The 17,076-nt window shown below is 36.3% G+C and overlaps 2 protein-coding genes across 2 annotated transcripts in view; both read left to right on the forward strand.

The window, feature by feature from the left end:
- Positions 1-17,076, forward strand: part of LOC128557185 (uncharacterized) — a 423,236-nt gene that overhangs the window by 25,806 nt on the left and 380,354 nt on the right. The gene's annotated exons all lie outside the window — the stretch shown is intronic.
- The window catches only part of LOC123557789 (histone PARylation factor 1-like), a 50,986-nt gene that overhangs the window by 1,448 nt on the left and 32,462 nt on the right, over positions 1-17,076 (forward strand). Inside the window, exons 2-4 of the mRNA XM_045349477.2 lie at positions 6,639-6,837; positions 7,914-8,090; positions 10,715-10,913. Of these exons, the coding sequence (XP_045205412.2) occupies positions 6,639-6,837; positions 7,914-8,090; positions 10,715-10,913 (575 nt within the window). The remainder of the gene's footprint in view (positions 1-6,638; positions 6,838-7,913; positions 8,091-10,714; positions 10,914-17,076) is intronic.

The raw sequence follows: 17,076 nt of genomic DNA on the forward strand, positions 1-17,076 counted from the left end.
AATATTTTTGTTTGTTAGCAGAAAAGTGCTGAAACACTGTAAAAATGTATCCAAAAACATACTATCCGGATACTGGTACACTTTTGGAATGTAATCTGAAATGTTGTTTTTGCCAGTTAACTTGGTCCACTAAGGTAAACCAGAGATAGTTCCTCAAATAATGATGCTATTTTTCATTAAAAATTGCATTGAAAGTCAAGTTTTTGTAGTGAATTTTGGAAAAATTGCATATGTCATCGGGTGTAATTAGAATCGTGAACGGACATTCTAAACTTTTTTTTACTTTCCAAATTCATTTAAATTTGTGGATTTTGTCGTTGATATTAAGGTACAATCATTAAACAATGATCTAATTTAAAGTTTGCATGAAGAAATGATTTAATCATGCAGGACACTTTTCACATGCTCGGTAATCAGCTGGTCGCTTAATTACGATAATAATTGGCGCCTTTTTTGACATTTTGCAGGCTCAGTACGGGTAATGCTTTATCAATTAATGTTAACACTTCATTGATTCTCATTACTTATGTTCACTCGCCGTGACGTAACTTGCTGATAAAGAAAAATCAGCGTGGCATGTCCACAGGATAAAGGGTGGGAATTTAGCAGAAGATCAAAGGCAGGAGGGCATGACCGCGAGTGTTTATTTTGAATACACGTGTTTATCGTGGACATAGTTTTACTGTAGGAAATGACTGATAAGAGGAAGGATTATCAAAGGAAAATGTCTCGTAAAACTTTATCAGGCCCATCAAGTTACGAGACGCTCCTAAGACTATCGGGTATCGATTTTTTTTCTTTCGAGGGGGAATTTTTCTACACTCGGGGGGGGGGGGGGGAACATACTATTTCGAGGGGGGAACGGGGCCGAATTTCGGCCCCAAAAAAGGCAAACGAGGACCCTGAAATATGTCTGAAACATTGAATATATTCTGTTTAAAATTCGATGTGTTTTAAAAATTACCTTTTACTATTTGCTATGCAATAAAAAGTAAAGATAACTTATTCCGAGGTGTTTGAGCGCTTCAGCACAAATTGCTTGTACAAGGAATATGCTTGGTTGGTTTATATGGAAGGGAATGTCCGCCAGGACATGCGTGCTGCTAAATGACATTGCTATGTTATTTACTTACATATGCGTTCTGCAACATTGCAACTGCATTTTAGGGAATCTCTGCCAGAACATGCATGCTGCTAAATGACAAATGCATGTTGCCTTGTGTTATTCGTTTTAAACTAAATGCAACATCCATGCGTCTTTGTGTTACATTCCATCCGTTAGTGGCACACACCATGCATCTTTCGTCACTGCATGTATGTAAAATGCATATTCTTGCGTGTAAATGGCAAATGTCCACATCCGTTGAATCGTCGACATCGGTGTCGTTTTCATGTCAAAGTCAGGAGAACTCTTGTGTAACTCCGGTTTAATTTGTGCCAGAGTGTGTGCCTTAAGAACAACCATCGTTATCTCAGAGTCAGGCCACTGTATCATGTTGTGATGATCAGAACACTAGCTCTAGTGTAACTCAGTTAGATCCAGGAAAGGGGTTATTGTAATTTTGTATGTTACACAAAATTCCCAATTAGGATGAAAACGACGCTATTTTTCTCAAATCGTCCGGACGCGGACGCTTTCCCAAAATGCCAAAAAAATCGCTGAAACAAGAACCACGTGGTTGCAAACATCACTACTGTTAAATCCAAAAAGCAGTAACAATCAAGTTACGAAAAATTCGAAATATTCACAAGTCACAACGTTATTAATAGCTCATTACATTCAGTAGCAACAAAGTCAAATACGCGTAAGAAAACATAGAATACAGTTAGTAATAGCATGAGTATATATTTCAATATTGCAGTAAGCAAACAAAAAAAAAGTTGAACGCACATGCAAGAATAACCGATATTGATGAAAGGACTGTTTTCTTAGCATTAAGAAGCATTAAAGATGAATTTCTTGTAAGGCAAATATAAGAAACTAAAATGCAGTTGCAATGTTGCAGAACGCATATGTAAGTAAATAACATAGCAATGTCATTTAGCAGCATGCATGTCCTGGCGGACATTCCCTTCCATAGGGTTTAGTACAGTCAAATTTACTAATGGAACTGTAGCCTTACTCATTTGGCTTATCGGAATGACTTATTTTATGATATGATATCTTTTAGTTGTCATCCCTCTAAGCCTTACCGGTATCTGCATTTTACTGTTAGGAAAACAAAGACATTAAAAAATCCAAAAAATCATAATGTACTGGTTTGAGACTTACTTGCTGTCATAAATTAGACATTAATATTCATGTAGAAACTTCAAAATTGAGCCGTGCCATGGGAAAACCAACATAGTGGGTTTGCAACCAGCATGGATCCAGACCAGCCTGCGCATCCGCGCAGTCTGGTCAGGCTCCATGCTGTTCGCTAACGGTTTCTCCAATTCCAATAGGCTTTAAAAGCGAACAGCATGGAGCCTGACCAGACTGCGCGGATGCGCAGGCTGGTCTGGATCCATGCTGGTCGCATACCCACTATGTTGGTTTTCTCATGGCACGGCTCATTTTAATGAGTTGAATATAACTCATAATTTGAAATAAGAGACTTTTAAAAATCTTCGAAAATAAGAAGTGACAGGTGTGTAGAGATATTTACCCTGACACTGGTTTCAGTACACATCAGACTGCCGATAACACTAAATTTCAGAAACAAAACACAAAATATACATTCATAAAATGTCAGCAAGGTGTGTTTATGCTTTAATGTAAACATAAATTCATTACCAGAGATGTAATCATTTATACAAATATTTTGCATATGTAACAGAAAATGTTGCCAATGGATTTCTAATATCTTATGGGGATTTCCTAACAGAAATATGCAGAATAAGTTTGGATGGGACAGCAACAGTCAAAAGTTATCACGCTGAAACGTCCTATTATTAGCTCATCTGATTTTTTGAAAAAAAATGATGAGTTATTGTCATCACTTGAGCGGTTGTCGGCGTCGGCGTCTGCGTCGGCGTTGCCTGGTTAAGTTTTATGTTTAGGTCAGCTTTTCTCCTAAACTATCAAAGCTATTGCTTTGAAACTTGGAATACTTGTTCACCATCATAAGCTGACCCTGTATAGCAAGAAACATAACTCCATCTTGCTTTTTGCAAGATTTATGGCCCCTTTTGTACTTAGAAAATATCAGATTTCTTGGTTAAGTTTTATGTTTAGGTCAACTTTTCTCCTAAACTATCAAAGCTATTGCTTTGAAACTTGATATACTTGTTCACCATCATAAGCAGACCCTGTACATCAAGAAACATAACTCCATCTTGCTTTTTGCAAGAATTATTGCCCCTTTTGGACTTAGAAAATCAGTTTTCTTGGTTAAGTTTTATGTTGAGGTCAGCTTTTATCCTAAACTATCAAAGCTATTCCTTTAAAACTTGCAACACTTGTTCACCATCATAAGCTGATCCTGTACAGCAAGAAACATAACTCCATCTTGCTTTTTGCAAGATTTATGGCCCCTTTTGGACTTAGAAAATATCAGATTTCTTGGTTAAGTTTTATGTTTAGGTCAACTTTTTCTCTTAAACTATCAAAGCTATTGCTTTAAAACTTGCAACTCTTGTTCACCATCATAAGCTGGCCCTGTACATCAAGCAACATAACTCCATCCTGCTTTTTGCAATAATTATTGCCCCTTTTGGACTTAGAAAAATCATTTTCTTGGTTGAATATTATGTCTTAGTCAACTTTTCTCATAAACTATCAAAGCTATTGCTTTAAAACTTGCAACAGTTTTTCACCATCATAAGTGGACACTGTACATCAAGAAACATAACTCTGTCCTGCTTTTTGCAAGAGTGATGACCCTTTTTAGACTTAGAAAATCATGGGTAGGACAATATTTCTATTATACAAAAAAAATCAGATGAGCGTCAGCACCCGCAAGGCAGTGTTCTTGTTTGGACTATTGGAACTGATAAGGCAACACCATCAATGTTTATAATTAAAATACTGACTGGCTTGTACAGTGACTGGGAAAGTCATGTGCCGTAGACTTGCTATAAATGTTCACCATAATGAGATGACGTGTCATGCGCAAGACCCAGACCCCTAGCTCCCAAGTTCAAGGTAACACTTAGAGGCCAAAGGTTAACAGGGTCTGTTTCGTGTCTGGTCCATAACTCTGCTATCCATGAAGGGATTTTGAAATAACTTGGCATAAATGTTTACCATAATGAGACGATATGTCTTGTGCAAGACCCAGACCCCTAGCTCCAAGGTCAAGGTCACATTTAGTAGTCAGAGGTTAACAGGGCCTGTTTCATGTCTGGTTCATAACTCTGCCATTCATCAAGGGATTTTGAAATTACTTGGCATAAATGTTCCCCATAGTGAGAATGTCGTGCACAAGATCCAGACCCCTAACTCTAAGGTCAAGGTCACAGTTTGAGTCACACTGACTTAGAGGTTAAAGGTTAAGATGGTCTGTTTCTTGTCCGGTCCATAACTCTGCTATCGATGAAGGGATTTTAAAATTACTTGGCATAAATTTTCCCTATATTGAGATGATGTGTCATGCTCAAGACCCAGATCCCTAGCTCCAAGGTCAAGGTCACACTTGGAAGTGAAAGGTGTTTCTTGTCTGGTCCATAAATCTGTCATTTATCAAGGGATTTGAGAATAATTTGACACAAGGTTAACCATATTGAGAAGGTGCGTCGCACTTATGACCTGGGTTTCTCGGGTCAAGGTCACAAAATGATGTGTGATTGTTTTGCGCAGACAACTGTAACATTCTTTGGCAGGTTTCGGGGGCATTTGTCACTAATGGTGACAGCTCTTGTTAATGATATACAAAGGCGTCTGATTTATGCACATGAAAGGGGGTGAGTGTGGGAGGGGGTGCCCCCCTCTTTCTGGTGTGGGTATGGGATACCTCCCCCAGAAAATTGTTGAAATATTGACTTCATTTGGTGCAGTCTAGCTGCTTTTTAGGGTGGTAATTTGACAAAAAATTATACGCATTTGCATATTGTGCGCAACAGTAGTTATGCCCTTGATATAATTACTGTAACAAGATAAAAATAATATAGACATTAGCATTAAAAATTTATAGGTAACTCAAAAGTATGCATTTATGATGAAAATGAAATAAAAATTGTCTTATGTGAGTATTATTGGCAGATCAGATTAAATTTGATAAGTGCTTCAGTATTCCTGTGCAAAATGGTGGCTCAGCAAATGTAAACATTCAGTGAAGACAGAATGATGTGATATTTCCAGGATATATGAGCCGTGCCATGAGAAAACCAACAAAGTGGCTTTGCGACCAGCGCAGTCTGGTCAGGATCCATGCTGTTCGCTAACGGTTTCTCTAATTACAATAGGCTTTGAAAGCGACCAGCATGGATCCTGACCAGACTGCGTGGATGCGCAGGCAGGTCTGGATCCATGCTGGTCGCAAACAAACTATGTTGGTTTTCTCATGGCACGGCTCATATTATTTGGATTGTGAATGTTGCAAATTTGAAGCAAAGGTGTTTCTGTTCATTTGGGTACAGAGTGAACTGACTTTATCATATGTTTAAATAAAAAATGTGCTACACTGCTTAGATATTACCCATGGATTTAAATGTTGAAAAAAGCTTTGCTAGTAAAAAAGTCAAAATATCAGAATATTGAATGTTAAATGTAAAATGACAGCATTTTCAAGTATCTAATTATTTGGACTGTGTCTGAGCTGAAATGAACACGGTATTGAAACTTAACTAGAAAAAATGCAATAAATCTGTCACGCAAGCACATTTAATTTAGTTCAAATGCTAAGAACAAACCTTTTTTTAATGTTTTTGATCTCTTTTCCTTTTGAACTGACATAAGACATACTATGCAACAAAATTTGAAGAATACATAGAAATTTAAAATGGGTACCACCGCTGTTGGCAATATTTTGCCCAAATAACTCTTGTCACATAATTTAGTTACTGTTCAACTTACTAGGAAAACAGTTTGGTGGCATGGAAACGTTTATAATTTTGGTGATTTTCAAACAAAATTTACAATGGGAAATACCTCCTTCAAATTTTTTTTGAGGCTGCATTAGATTCAAAGGTGAAAAAGATACTTTGCTAATTTAAAAGTCTGTATTACCATCCTTGAAGACATTTAGTATGATTTGCCTTTAAGGTACTGCCTTATCTTGGAAAGCCTTGTTACAGATTAGGTGGATCAAACAGTAGGGTTAACCCTTACCCTGCTAGATTTCTGTAATGAACTTGTCCATCTTTCAATTTGGACAGTACCATTAATTGTTAAAAGGGGTGCTTACCAAAAAGATACTGACTGAATGGAGAACAGTGTAGATCTAACTGAACGGATGTGCAGGCTGATCATGATCTACACTGGTCGCAAAGGCAGAATCATTCGTATCCAGCATGATAAGGGTTAATACCAGACCTCTAGCCAAGATTGTGCCCAAAGACTCTTGGCAAACACCGTGGGCCAACAATGTTAGAATAAATTCTTTATACACTTGCATACTCTTTTTTTTTTTTTTTTTTTTTTTTTTTTTTTTTGAAAAAAAATGACATGTTTTATTTTGAAAACTACCACTAATAAGTTGAAAACTGACTTCTTTCAGGAAGATCAACCAAAATTGAAAAAGAGGAAAACAGACACAACCACAAAAGGTAAAGGAAAAACATTAGATGATTTCTTTGGAAAGAAGAAGGAAGAGAAACATGTTGAGCATGAAGTAAGTGATGAGGAGGTAGACTCTGGTGAGGCAAGTGATGTAGACCACAGTGAGGCAAACAAGGAGACAGCTGAAGAAAACAAGGGTAAGGTTAAAGTATTGCACCACAACTTGATTGTTCAGAGTTTCCTTAGTACATGGATTTTGAAAAGTCTTCAATGTATTGAATTAAAGCTGGCAGTTAGTGTATGCATTGTATTTAGCTCAACTATTTCAAATTTTTTAAAGTAAAAGAGGTTCTGTTGTTACTCTACTAGTTTGTCGGTATCTGCTTTATAAAATTTTGCATACATACAAAATGTAAGCAGGTTTCTCTAGAAATACTAAGTCAATTCTTTAAACTTAACACACATATTCTGCAAATAATTGAGTACAATGTAGTTAGACTGCATGTTTTGCCTCCAATTTCATAAACTTTAAATTTTCGACTTGCATAGTAAAAGGTACAAGAATGTTGTTAACCTTACATGAAATATGTTCCCAGAAAGTGCTTGATTGAATAATTTATAGAATTATAAATAAAGTCAACAACAGGGCCACAACAAAAAATACTTGGGACATGAAAAACCTTACACTACATGTATATGCGTTTGTCAACTTCTTCTTGATGATGTATACCAAGTTTCATTTGAGGTGGATGGATACTGTATGAGGAGTTCAATACACAAGAAAGTGTAACAGATAGACAGACAGAATGAGGAACATACATACAGTTCACACTCTATATGCTTACATTCAACAGCTTGGGCATAAAAATAAACTTTTTCTGACGGTGTACAGTCCTGTAGAGTACTGACTTTGTTCAACATATCGCCAAGAGGTGCTTGAAGTGTCTTAACTCTCAACCGTTACTCCATATAAGACATTTAATTCTATTATATTGTTGACATAATTATGAACTTAGCTGGACAAAATTCATCACCATCACTGGCACATAGAAGCACTAAAGTCTTAACCACATTCTATGCTGAGATGAAGATTAATGCACCAGTCAGTTTATACCAGGTACCGCTTACACAAAAAACAAGTTTTAACCCAATTTAAGGAGACTTGTCTTTGTATTTATTCAAGAACTTGTGAACTTGTACCCAGTTCTTTTTCATTTGAAATGATCTTAATTTTATACTCCAACATGACTTGTAATGTTTAACTTCATTGTAGACAGCCCTGGAGAATCACCAAGAGTAGAAAGTGATGATGACGAAGATGATATTGAACCTCCTGAATCCCCAGTTGATGTTAGGGAGAATATCAAACAGAAATTTTTGGTTGAAATGCCAGAAGACTTTTACCAGTTCTGGGATTTTTGCAAGTCTGAAAAGCCAGACAGTCCTACAGGTTTGGAGGCTTTGCATTGTTTTTAAAGCTAGTTCTATAGCATTATTATGTTATACTGATTTGTTAAGTGTAAAATGGCTGTTGAAAGTATTTGTTGTATTGCTTTGTTGGGTTTTTGCTGTTATTAACAGTATTTCAGACATACATATAGCTGTCATTTATCCTAACTCAATGTTTCTGAGTTCTAACCAGTTTTACATGTTAGTGATCTGCAAGTAACAGTTTTCCCACATGGAGCAGAGGTGAAGACCTGTTGACTTGTAAAGGCTGTGTTTTTAGTGCTGATTTTTATCCCTCCGCCTTTAGTGGAGGGATATGGTATTGGCGTTTCCATTCAGCTGTACGTACATGTGACTATCCTTCCGTCCGAAATTGAAAATGGTTATCATTCAAAAAGTATTTAAGCTAAAATCACCAAACCTAAAAAAATTATCAATTAGCACATGACTTTTACTCACAAAGCAGAGTTTTTACCCTTGATTGTTTGAAAAATAAATGCTTATAATTCAAAAAGTATTTTAATTACAATCACAACACCTCACATAGTATGTAATTAGCACATGACCTTTGCTCACATTTAGTATCATTCCGTGTGACCAAATAAAAAAGTTTTCCCTTTTGATTTGGTAAAAAATATGGACTTTTTTACTGTATCTGACTAACCTAGTGGTGGAACTTCTTGGAACTTACAAATGTAGATCACTATAGGGTGGTGGTGCACGCACAATTTCATCCGAATCACTTCATTAACCAGAGTAATTACAGTTTAATATGTATTATTTTACAATCCATAAATTCGCACATAACATAATAACCCATTGATGGATCTTCATGACATTCAACACAAATATAGATCGCTGTAGGGCAGTGGTGCATGCATATGTTTTATCAGTATCTCTTCAGTAACTGCAGAGTTATTGCCCTTTAATTGTTTTAAAATTCATAAATTCCCACAGAAACAAAGTAACCCATAATGAATCTACTTGAAACTTAATACAAAATATAGAGAAGAGCTTTTCCCTTTGATTTTGTAAACATAGTGACAAGGTGAGCTTTTGTGATCACCCTTCGTCCGTCGTCAGTCGTCAGTCCGTGCGTGCGTCCGTCAACAATTTTTTGTCTGCACGATAGTGGTTTCATTTATGATTTTATTTTAACCAAACTTGCACACAACTTGTATCACCATAAGATCTCGGTTCCTTTCTTAAACTGGCCAGATCCCATTATGGGTTCCAGAGTTATGGCCCCTGAAAGGGCTAAAATTAGCTATTTTGACCTTGTCTGCACAACAGCAGCTTTATTTATAATTTGATTTTTACCAAACTGGCACACAACTTGTATCACCATAAGATCTTGGTTCCTTTCTTGAACTGGCCAGATTCCAATATGGGTTCCAGAGTTATGGCCCATGAAAGGGCCAGAATTAGCTATTTGGACCTTGTCTGCACAATAGCAGCTTCATTTATCATTTTATTTTAACCAAACTTGTACACAACTTGTGTCACCATAAGATCTTGGATCCTTTCTTCAACTGGCGAAATTCCATTATGGGTACCAGAGTTATGGCCCCTGAAATGGCCAGAATTAGCTATTTTGACCTTGTCTGCACAATAGCAGCTTCATTTATGATTTGAATTTAATCAAACTTGCACAAAACTTGTGTCACCATAAGATCTCGTTTCCTATTTTAAACCGGCCAGATCCCTTAATGGGTTCCAGAGTTATGGTCCCTGAAAGGGCCAAAATTAGCTATTTTGACCTTGTCTGCACAATAGCAGCTTCATTTATGATTTGATTTTAACCAAACTTGCACACCACTTGTATTACCACAATATCTTGGTTCCTTGTTTGAACTGGCCAGATTCCATCATGGGTTCCAGAGTTATGGCCCCTTAAAGGTCCAGAATTGGCTATTTTGGCTTTTGCAGCCATATAGATACTTCATTTATGGTTTTATTTGATACAAACTTCCAAAATATCTTCAACAACAATAAATCTTGGATTCCATGACAAATCAGATCCGATCGTAGGTTCCAGAGTTATTTTATATCTGATTACCTCCCCTGATAGTAATCAAAATGGATTTATATCAGTAAGTCCTTATAGGACTTATTTGAAATTTCATTATTGTCATTAGATGGACTGAGCCAATCAGGGTAGATAACTATGGACTGATTTTATGTCAAATTACCTCCCTTTATTTCAAATTAAAATTGGTATATCTCCGTAACTAATGAAGATACTGATCTGAAATTTCATTTATGTCAACAGATTTATTTGGCAGATCCTTTTGTTCACTTACAATAATTGTTTTTTTTTAACTACTTCCCCTTTACGTTACTATAAATAGCTTATTTTTAGTAGCTTTTTTATAATTGGCTGAAGGGACCACTTTTCTGTGGTACAACATGGATGGTACCTCCAATTTTTAGGTGTATTTTGACATATCTGTACCTTGTAAGAATTTTTTTTTTCTTTTTGGTTAAATTTCTTCCCTTTGTTGTTCCTGTCCTTTGGACTTAGATATTTTTTCTGAGGACCTTCTTGTCCTCAAGTGCAGTGATAACAGGTGAGCGATATAGGACCATCATGGCCCTGTTGTTTAAATATACATGGCTTTTTAGATGCATTGAAAGATCTTGTTGGTCTGCAACTTGTTGGCCCATTTGACATACTAGCTGGAAAACATAAAGGTGTGAAGACAAACAGACATGGAAAGCGGCCGAATTTTCTCCTCCACTGGCGATACTACTATGATCCACCTGAATTCCAGACTGTTGTTCGAGGAACTGCAGATAACCAGTTTCATTTGGGATACTTCAGGTATTTTGCTTAACATCATTTGAAGTGATACAACTTTTATAAATGTAAGTAAGGTAGCTTCTCACGAATATGTGATGTAACCTAGACTACATACTTGTGATGCTCTGATATTCTGTTTAACTTCATTCTCTTGTAACTGTTTTCTCAATTACACGCTAACCTGTACTACAACTGGTTCAGTTTTGCCTCTTTAAGAGCTAAAAATACAATGAAAACCTTTAAACATTTTCTCCTCATTACAGGGGCATACCCAAAATGATGTTAAACTAAAAAAAACTCAAAAACATAAATAATAGAATATTCGGAAGTATTGTAACTTATCCTAAATGTTTAAGCTATGCATTCCAGTAATAATTGATAAAATCAGCGTTTTAAAATATATACCATTCAGTAATCTATGTAGAAGTTCTTGTTAAACAATTTATTATTTATTACAGAAGGCTCTATATAGGTTAATTAAAAAAATTATTTATCATTTTATGTTCATTGAATACAGTCATTATCTATGTTTTAGTGAGAATATAATCTGCTAGATATAGGGTATGTCCCTTTAACCAGCAGATGGATCTTCACCAAACTTGGTCAGTAGCATCCTTGTATAGAACTCTCTAAAGTTTGTTCATATGGCTGCTCTTGGCCACTTCCAAGGTAAAAATGAAAAACGCTTTAAACTACTCCTTATTAAACAATTGATTGATCTTCATTAAACAAAATTGTTGCATTTAATGAAACAGTTTGTCAGTGTCAAGTCAGGTGAGCCTCTTTAGAACCATGATAGCCATCTTGTATAAGGAACTGCAAAACAAAGGTATGGGTGATTTAAAATGTAAGATAAGCAGATTTCGAAAATAGTGTTTTTGCAATAGTGTGCAAATCTGTCTTAAAAGTATAGAGGTTTTGTATACAAGTAAAAGTAGAACGTCTGAGTTTTTTTCAGTAAAAAAAACTGCTTGACTTGCAGCCACTTTAATATAAGATTTATGTGTCTCTTGTCACTATTATTATTTTCATTACGGTGAAAATTTATTTTGTGGGTAGATATTACAGTCGACTCGTTTGCTCAAACTTGATGGGTCCATGAAAAATAGTTCGAGAGATCGGTAGTTCGAGCCATCAGTATGGCGGCCATCTTTGTTTATACACGGTGAATTGAAATCAATTTAAGTTTAACTCAGTATGAATAACACAATTAGTCAAAGTCACATAATTAAAACAAAACAATAAATTTAAAATTGTGACTTATAGTTCTCATATTCCGATGCTTTGGTCCAGATTTTGTGTAGCCCTCTTTTATTGAGTCGACCTTTTTTATCCAGCCCGAGAGTGGATTTTCAGGTATGCCGAACATTTTGACAATCTCTGTTATTAGCTCACCTGTCACAAAGTGACAAGGTGAGCTTTTGTGATGGCGCGGTGTCCGTCGTCCGTGCGTCCGTTCGTAAACTTTTGCTTGTGACCACTCTAGAGGTCACATTTTTCATGGGATCTTTATGAAAGTTGGTCAGAATGTTCATCTTGATGATATCTAGGTCAAGTTCGAAACTGGGTCACGTGCCTTCAAAAAGTAGGTCAGTAGGTCTAAAAATAGAAAAACCTTGTGACCTCTCTAGAGGCCATATATTTCACAAGATCTTCATGAAAATTGGTCAGAACGTTCACCTTGAAGATATCTAGGTCAAGTTCGAAACTGGGTCATGTGCCATCAAAATCTAGGTCAGTAGGTCTAAAAATAGAAAAACCTTGTGACCTCTCTAGAGGCCATATATTTCACAAGATCTTCATGAAAATTGGTCAGAACGTTCACCTTGATGATATCTAGGTCAAGTTCGAAACTGGATCACGTGCCATCAAAAAACTAGGTCAGTAGGTCTAAAAAAAGAAAAACCTTTTGACCTCTCTAGAGGCCATATATTACACAAGATCTTCATGAAAATTGGTCAGAACGTTCACCTTGATGATATCTAGGTCAAGTTCGAAACTGGGTCACGTGCCATCAAAATCTAGGTCAGTAGGTCAAATAATAGAAAAACCTTGTGACCTCTCTAAAGGCCATATTTTTCATGGGATCTGTATGAAAGTTGGTCTGAATGTTCATCTTGATGATATCTAGGTCAAGTTCGAAACTGGGTCACATGCGGTCAAAAACTAGGTCAGTAGGTCTAAAAATAGAAAAACCTTGTGACCTCTCTAGAGGCCATATATTTCACAAGATCTTCATGAAAATTGGTCAGAATGTTCACCTTGATGATATCTAGGTCAAGTTCGAAACTGGGTCACGTGCCAATAAAAACTAGGTCAGTAGGTCTAAAAATAGAAAAACCTTGTGACCTCTCTAGAGGCCATATATTACATAAGATCTTCATGAAAATTGGTCAGAACGTTCACCTTCATGATATCAAGATCAGATTCGAAACTGGGTCACATGCCATCAAATCTAGGTCAGTAGGTCAAATAATAGAAAAACTTTGTGACCTCTCTAAAGGCCATACTTTTCATGGGAACTGTATGAAAGTTGGTCTGAGTGTTCATCTTGATGATTTCTAGGTCAAGTTCGAAACTGGGTCACATGCGGTCAAAAACTAGATCAGTAGGTCAAAAAATAGAAAAACCTTGTGACCTCTCTAGAGGCCAAATGTTTCATGAGATCTTCATGAAAATTGGTCAGAATGTCCATCTTGATGATATCAAGGTCAAGTTCTAAAGTGGGTCACATGCCATCAAAAACTAGGTCAGTGGGTCAAATAATAGAAAAACCTTGTGACCTCTCTAGAGGCCATATTTTTCATGGGATCTGTATGAAAGTTGGTCTGAATGTTCATCTTGATGATATCTAGGTCAAGTTTAAAAGTGGGTCATGTTTAATCAAAAACTAGGTCAGTAGGTCAAATAATAGAAAAACCTTGTGACCTCTCTAAAGGCCATATTTTTCATGGGATCTGTATGAAAGTTGGTCTGAATGTTCATCTTGATGATATCTAGGTCAAGTTCGGAACAGGGTCATGTGCGGTCAAAAACTAGGTCAGTAGGTCTAAAAATAGAAAAACTTTGTGACCTTACTAGAGGCCATACTTGTGAATGGATCTCCATAAAAATTGGTCAGAATGTTCACCTTGATGATATCTAGGTCAAGTTTGAAACTGGGTCACGTGCCTTAAAAAACAAGGTCAGTAGGGCAAATAATAAAAAAACCTTGTGACCTCTCTAGAGGCCATACTTTTCATGGAATCTGTATGAAAGTTGGTCTGAATGTTCATCTTGATGATATCTAGGTCAAGGTTGAAACTGGGTCAACTGCAGTCAAAAACTTTGTCAGTAGGTCTAAAATTATTAAAATCTTTTGACCTCTCTAGAGGCCATATTTTTCAATGGATCTTCATGAAAATTGATCTGAATGTTCATCTTGATGATATCTAGGTCAGTTTCAAAACTGGGTCACGTGCGGTCAAAAACTAGGCCAGTAGGTATAAAAGTAGAAAAACTTGTGACCTCTCTAGAAGTCATATTTTTCATGAGATCTTCATGAAAATTAGTGAGAATGTTCACCTTGATGATATCTAGGTAAAGTTCAAAACAGGATCACGTACCTTCGAAAACTAGGTCAATAGGTCAAATAATAGAAAAACCTTGTGACCTCTCTAAAGGCCATATTTTTCAATGGATTTTCATGAAAATTGGTCAGAATTTTTATCTTGATAATATCTAGGTCAAGTTCAAAACTGGGTCACATGAGCTCAAAAACTAGGTCACTATGTCAAATAATAGAAAAAACGACGTCATATTCAAAACTGGGTCATGTGGGAAGAGGTGAGCGATTCAGGACCATCATGGTCCTCTTGTTTATTTCAGTCCTTTTTCAAATTCTACTAAAGCATTATATTTTGTCTCAAGAGTCTTTGGGTCTAAGTTTCTTTTAATTCCTTGTTTTCCGGTAGCCGACTTAGCTATCCCCCCATTGCCGGGTCCTTCACTAAGTTGTTCGACTTGCATATTTCAACTTTGGAAATGTAAGCAATTTGCCTTATTTAAAGTAAAATACAGACATTCTTTACTAAGATTTTGTTTGACACATACAATTCATTAATTCAAATATTAAAGTGAACGAAAATCATTTATTTAAATTTGTTTGACCTATACATGTATTAATTTCACAACGTGCTAAAACTACGCACACCGATTAAAGCAGAGGTGTGAATTGTTTGCATCGTGAAAAGATTTGTGGCAGACAATTGTCTGTCGGACCCACCAGGTGTGATTAACATTATAATTAAGCTCAAGGGACCAATATACAATATTGCCCCATGTGGTTCTGGGTCGATCTATGTATGAAAAGAATTGGAACCACTGTCTTACCCTTGCATGGTCGTAAGAGGCGACTAGTAGGGTCTTAACACTTGGTTTTGCTGTAACTCTGTGATTCCAGCAGGTATACAAGTTTTGATTCCATACCTCATGTTTTTATTTCGATGTAAATGAGATGTGAAACCAAAATTTGTAGTCCTGTTTGGCGCCATATAACCGCAGGGGTGTGGAAATCCTAATATCTTTCACCTGTCCACGGACAAATGAGACTTAAAAATCTACTTGTACGCAGTAAAAACTTACTTGCCCAGATTTTAAACATTTAAGCATATATGAAACTAATAGTATTTCTTTGTTTTGGACAATAATCTACAGGTTGTAACAAAAGCAAATGTGAGTTTAAGTGTAGAGAGCTAATACTGTTACTGTTTCAAAAAATAAGCTTCCAACACTTTCTTTTTTCATCCGAGAAGGCAGTCGAGCAGTTAATAGAAATGCAAGGAAGACTGCCCATCATGCCATGTGAAGCTGTATTGAATAAGGACACATGAAACTTTCTGATTCGTACCAGCCAGCTCTTTGTGCTTTGACTGTTGATTTTGTCGGCAGACGAAGTTGTAATGGCGAATTTGTCTAAATCTAAACGATGAGTTCAAGCAATCCGTGTTCGAGCCAATGAGAGTCGACTGTACTATATAGATAAATGACCTATCCAAACTTAGAATTAAAGACATTTCTCATATTACTTCATTTTGTGATATTTGACTGTTTTTAGCTCGACTTTTCCAAGAAAATGTAGAGCTATTGCACTCGCCCCGGTGTTGGCGTCTGCGTTGGTTAAAGTTTTTGATAATGTCAAATATCTCTGTTACTATCAAAGCTATTGACTTGAAACCTAAAATAGTTATTTACTATCAAAGTCTACACCAGGAGAAACAATGCCCATAACTCTGATTTGAATTTTGACAGAATTATGCCCCTTTTTAACTTAGAATTTTTTAAAAAAACAATTGATAAAGTCAAATATCTCTGTTACTATTAAAGTTTTTTACTTGAAACTCAAAATAGATATTTTCTATCGAAGTCTACACCAGGAGACACGATTCCCATAACTCTAATCTGAATTTTGACAGAATTATGTCCCTTTTTAACTTGGAATTTTTTTTACTAGCAAAGCTTTAATTCAGCACTGAGAAAAGTCGAGCGCGCTGTCTTACGGACAGCTCTTGTTTATTAACAAAACTTACAAAGCAGTCTCCCCATAAATCAGGAAAATGTTTGTCTTCAGACATGGCCATGTTTTGCAAAATTGGTGCAATAAAGCTATACCATTCAGTTAAGGACGTATGCTAGAATTTGGTGCGAAAATTTTCCCAATAACAGAATTTCTTTAAACTTTGGATATTGAAGGACAATCATCTAAGAAACAAAACAATGCAATAAAAATCATAGGTCACCGGTATCGAAAAAGAGTTATCTGCCCTTGAAAACGGCATTTCCCCCAAAAATGACGTTTTCAAGGGCAGATAACTCTTTCGAATCCGGTGACCTATGATTTTTATTGCATTTTTTTGTTTCTTAGATGATTGTCCTTCAATATCCAAAGTTTAAAGAAATTCTGTTATTGGGAAAATTTTCGCCCATCTCATATACAGGGAATTCTAGCGTACGCCTTTAAAATACCACAATATTACATAATTTAGCCGTGCCATGGGAAAACCAACATAGTGGCTTTGCGACCAGCATGGATCCAGACCAGCCTGCGCATCTGTGCAGTCTGGTCAGGATCCATGCTGTTCGCATTCAAAGCCTATTGCAATTAAAGAAACTGTTTACGACCAGCATGGATCCAGACCAGCCTGCG

This window comes from Mercenaria mercenaria, chromosome 5 (genome assembly GCF_021730395.1).
Source record: "Mercenaria mercenaria strain notata chromosome 5, MADL_Memer_1, whole genome shotgun sequence".
NCBI lineage: Eukaryota > Metazoa > Mollusca > Bivalvia > Venerida > Veneridae > Mercenaria > Mercenaria mercenaria.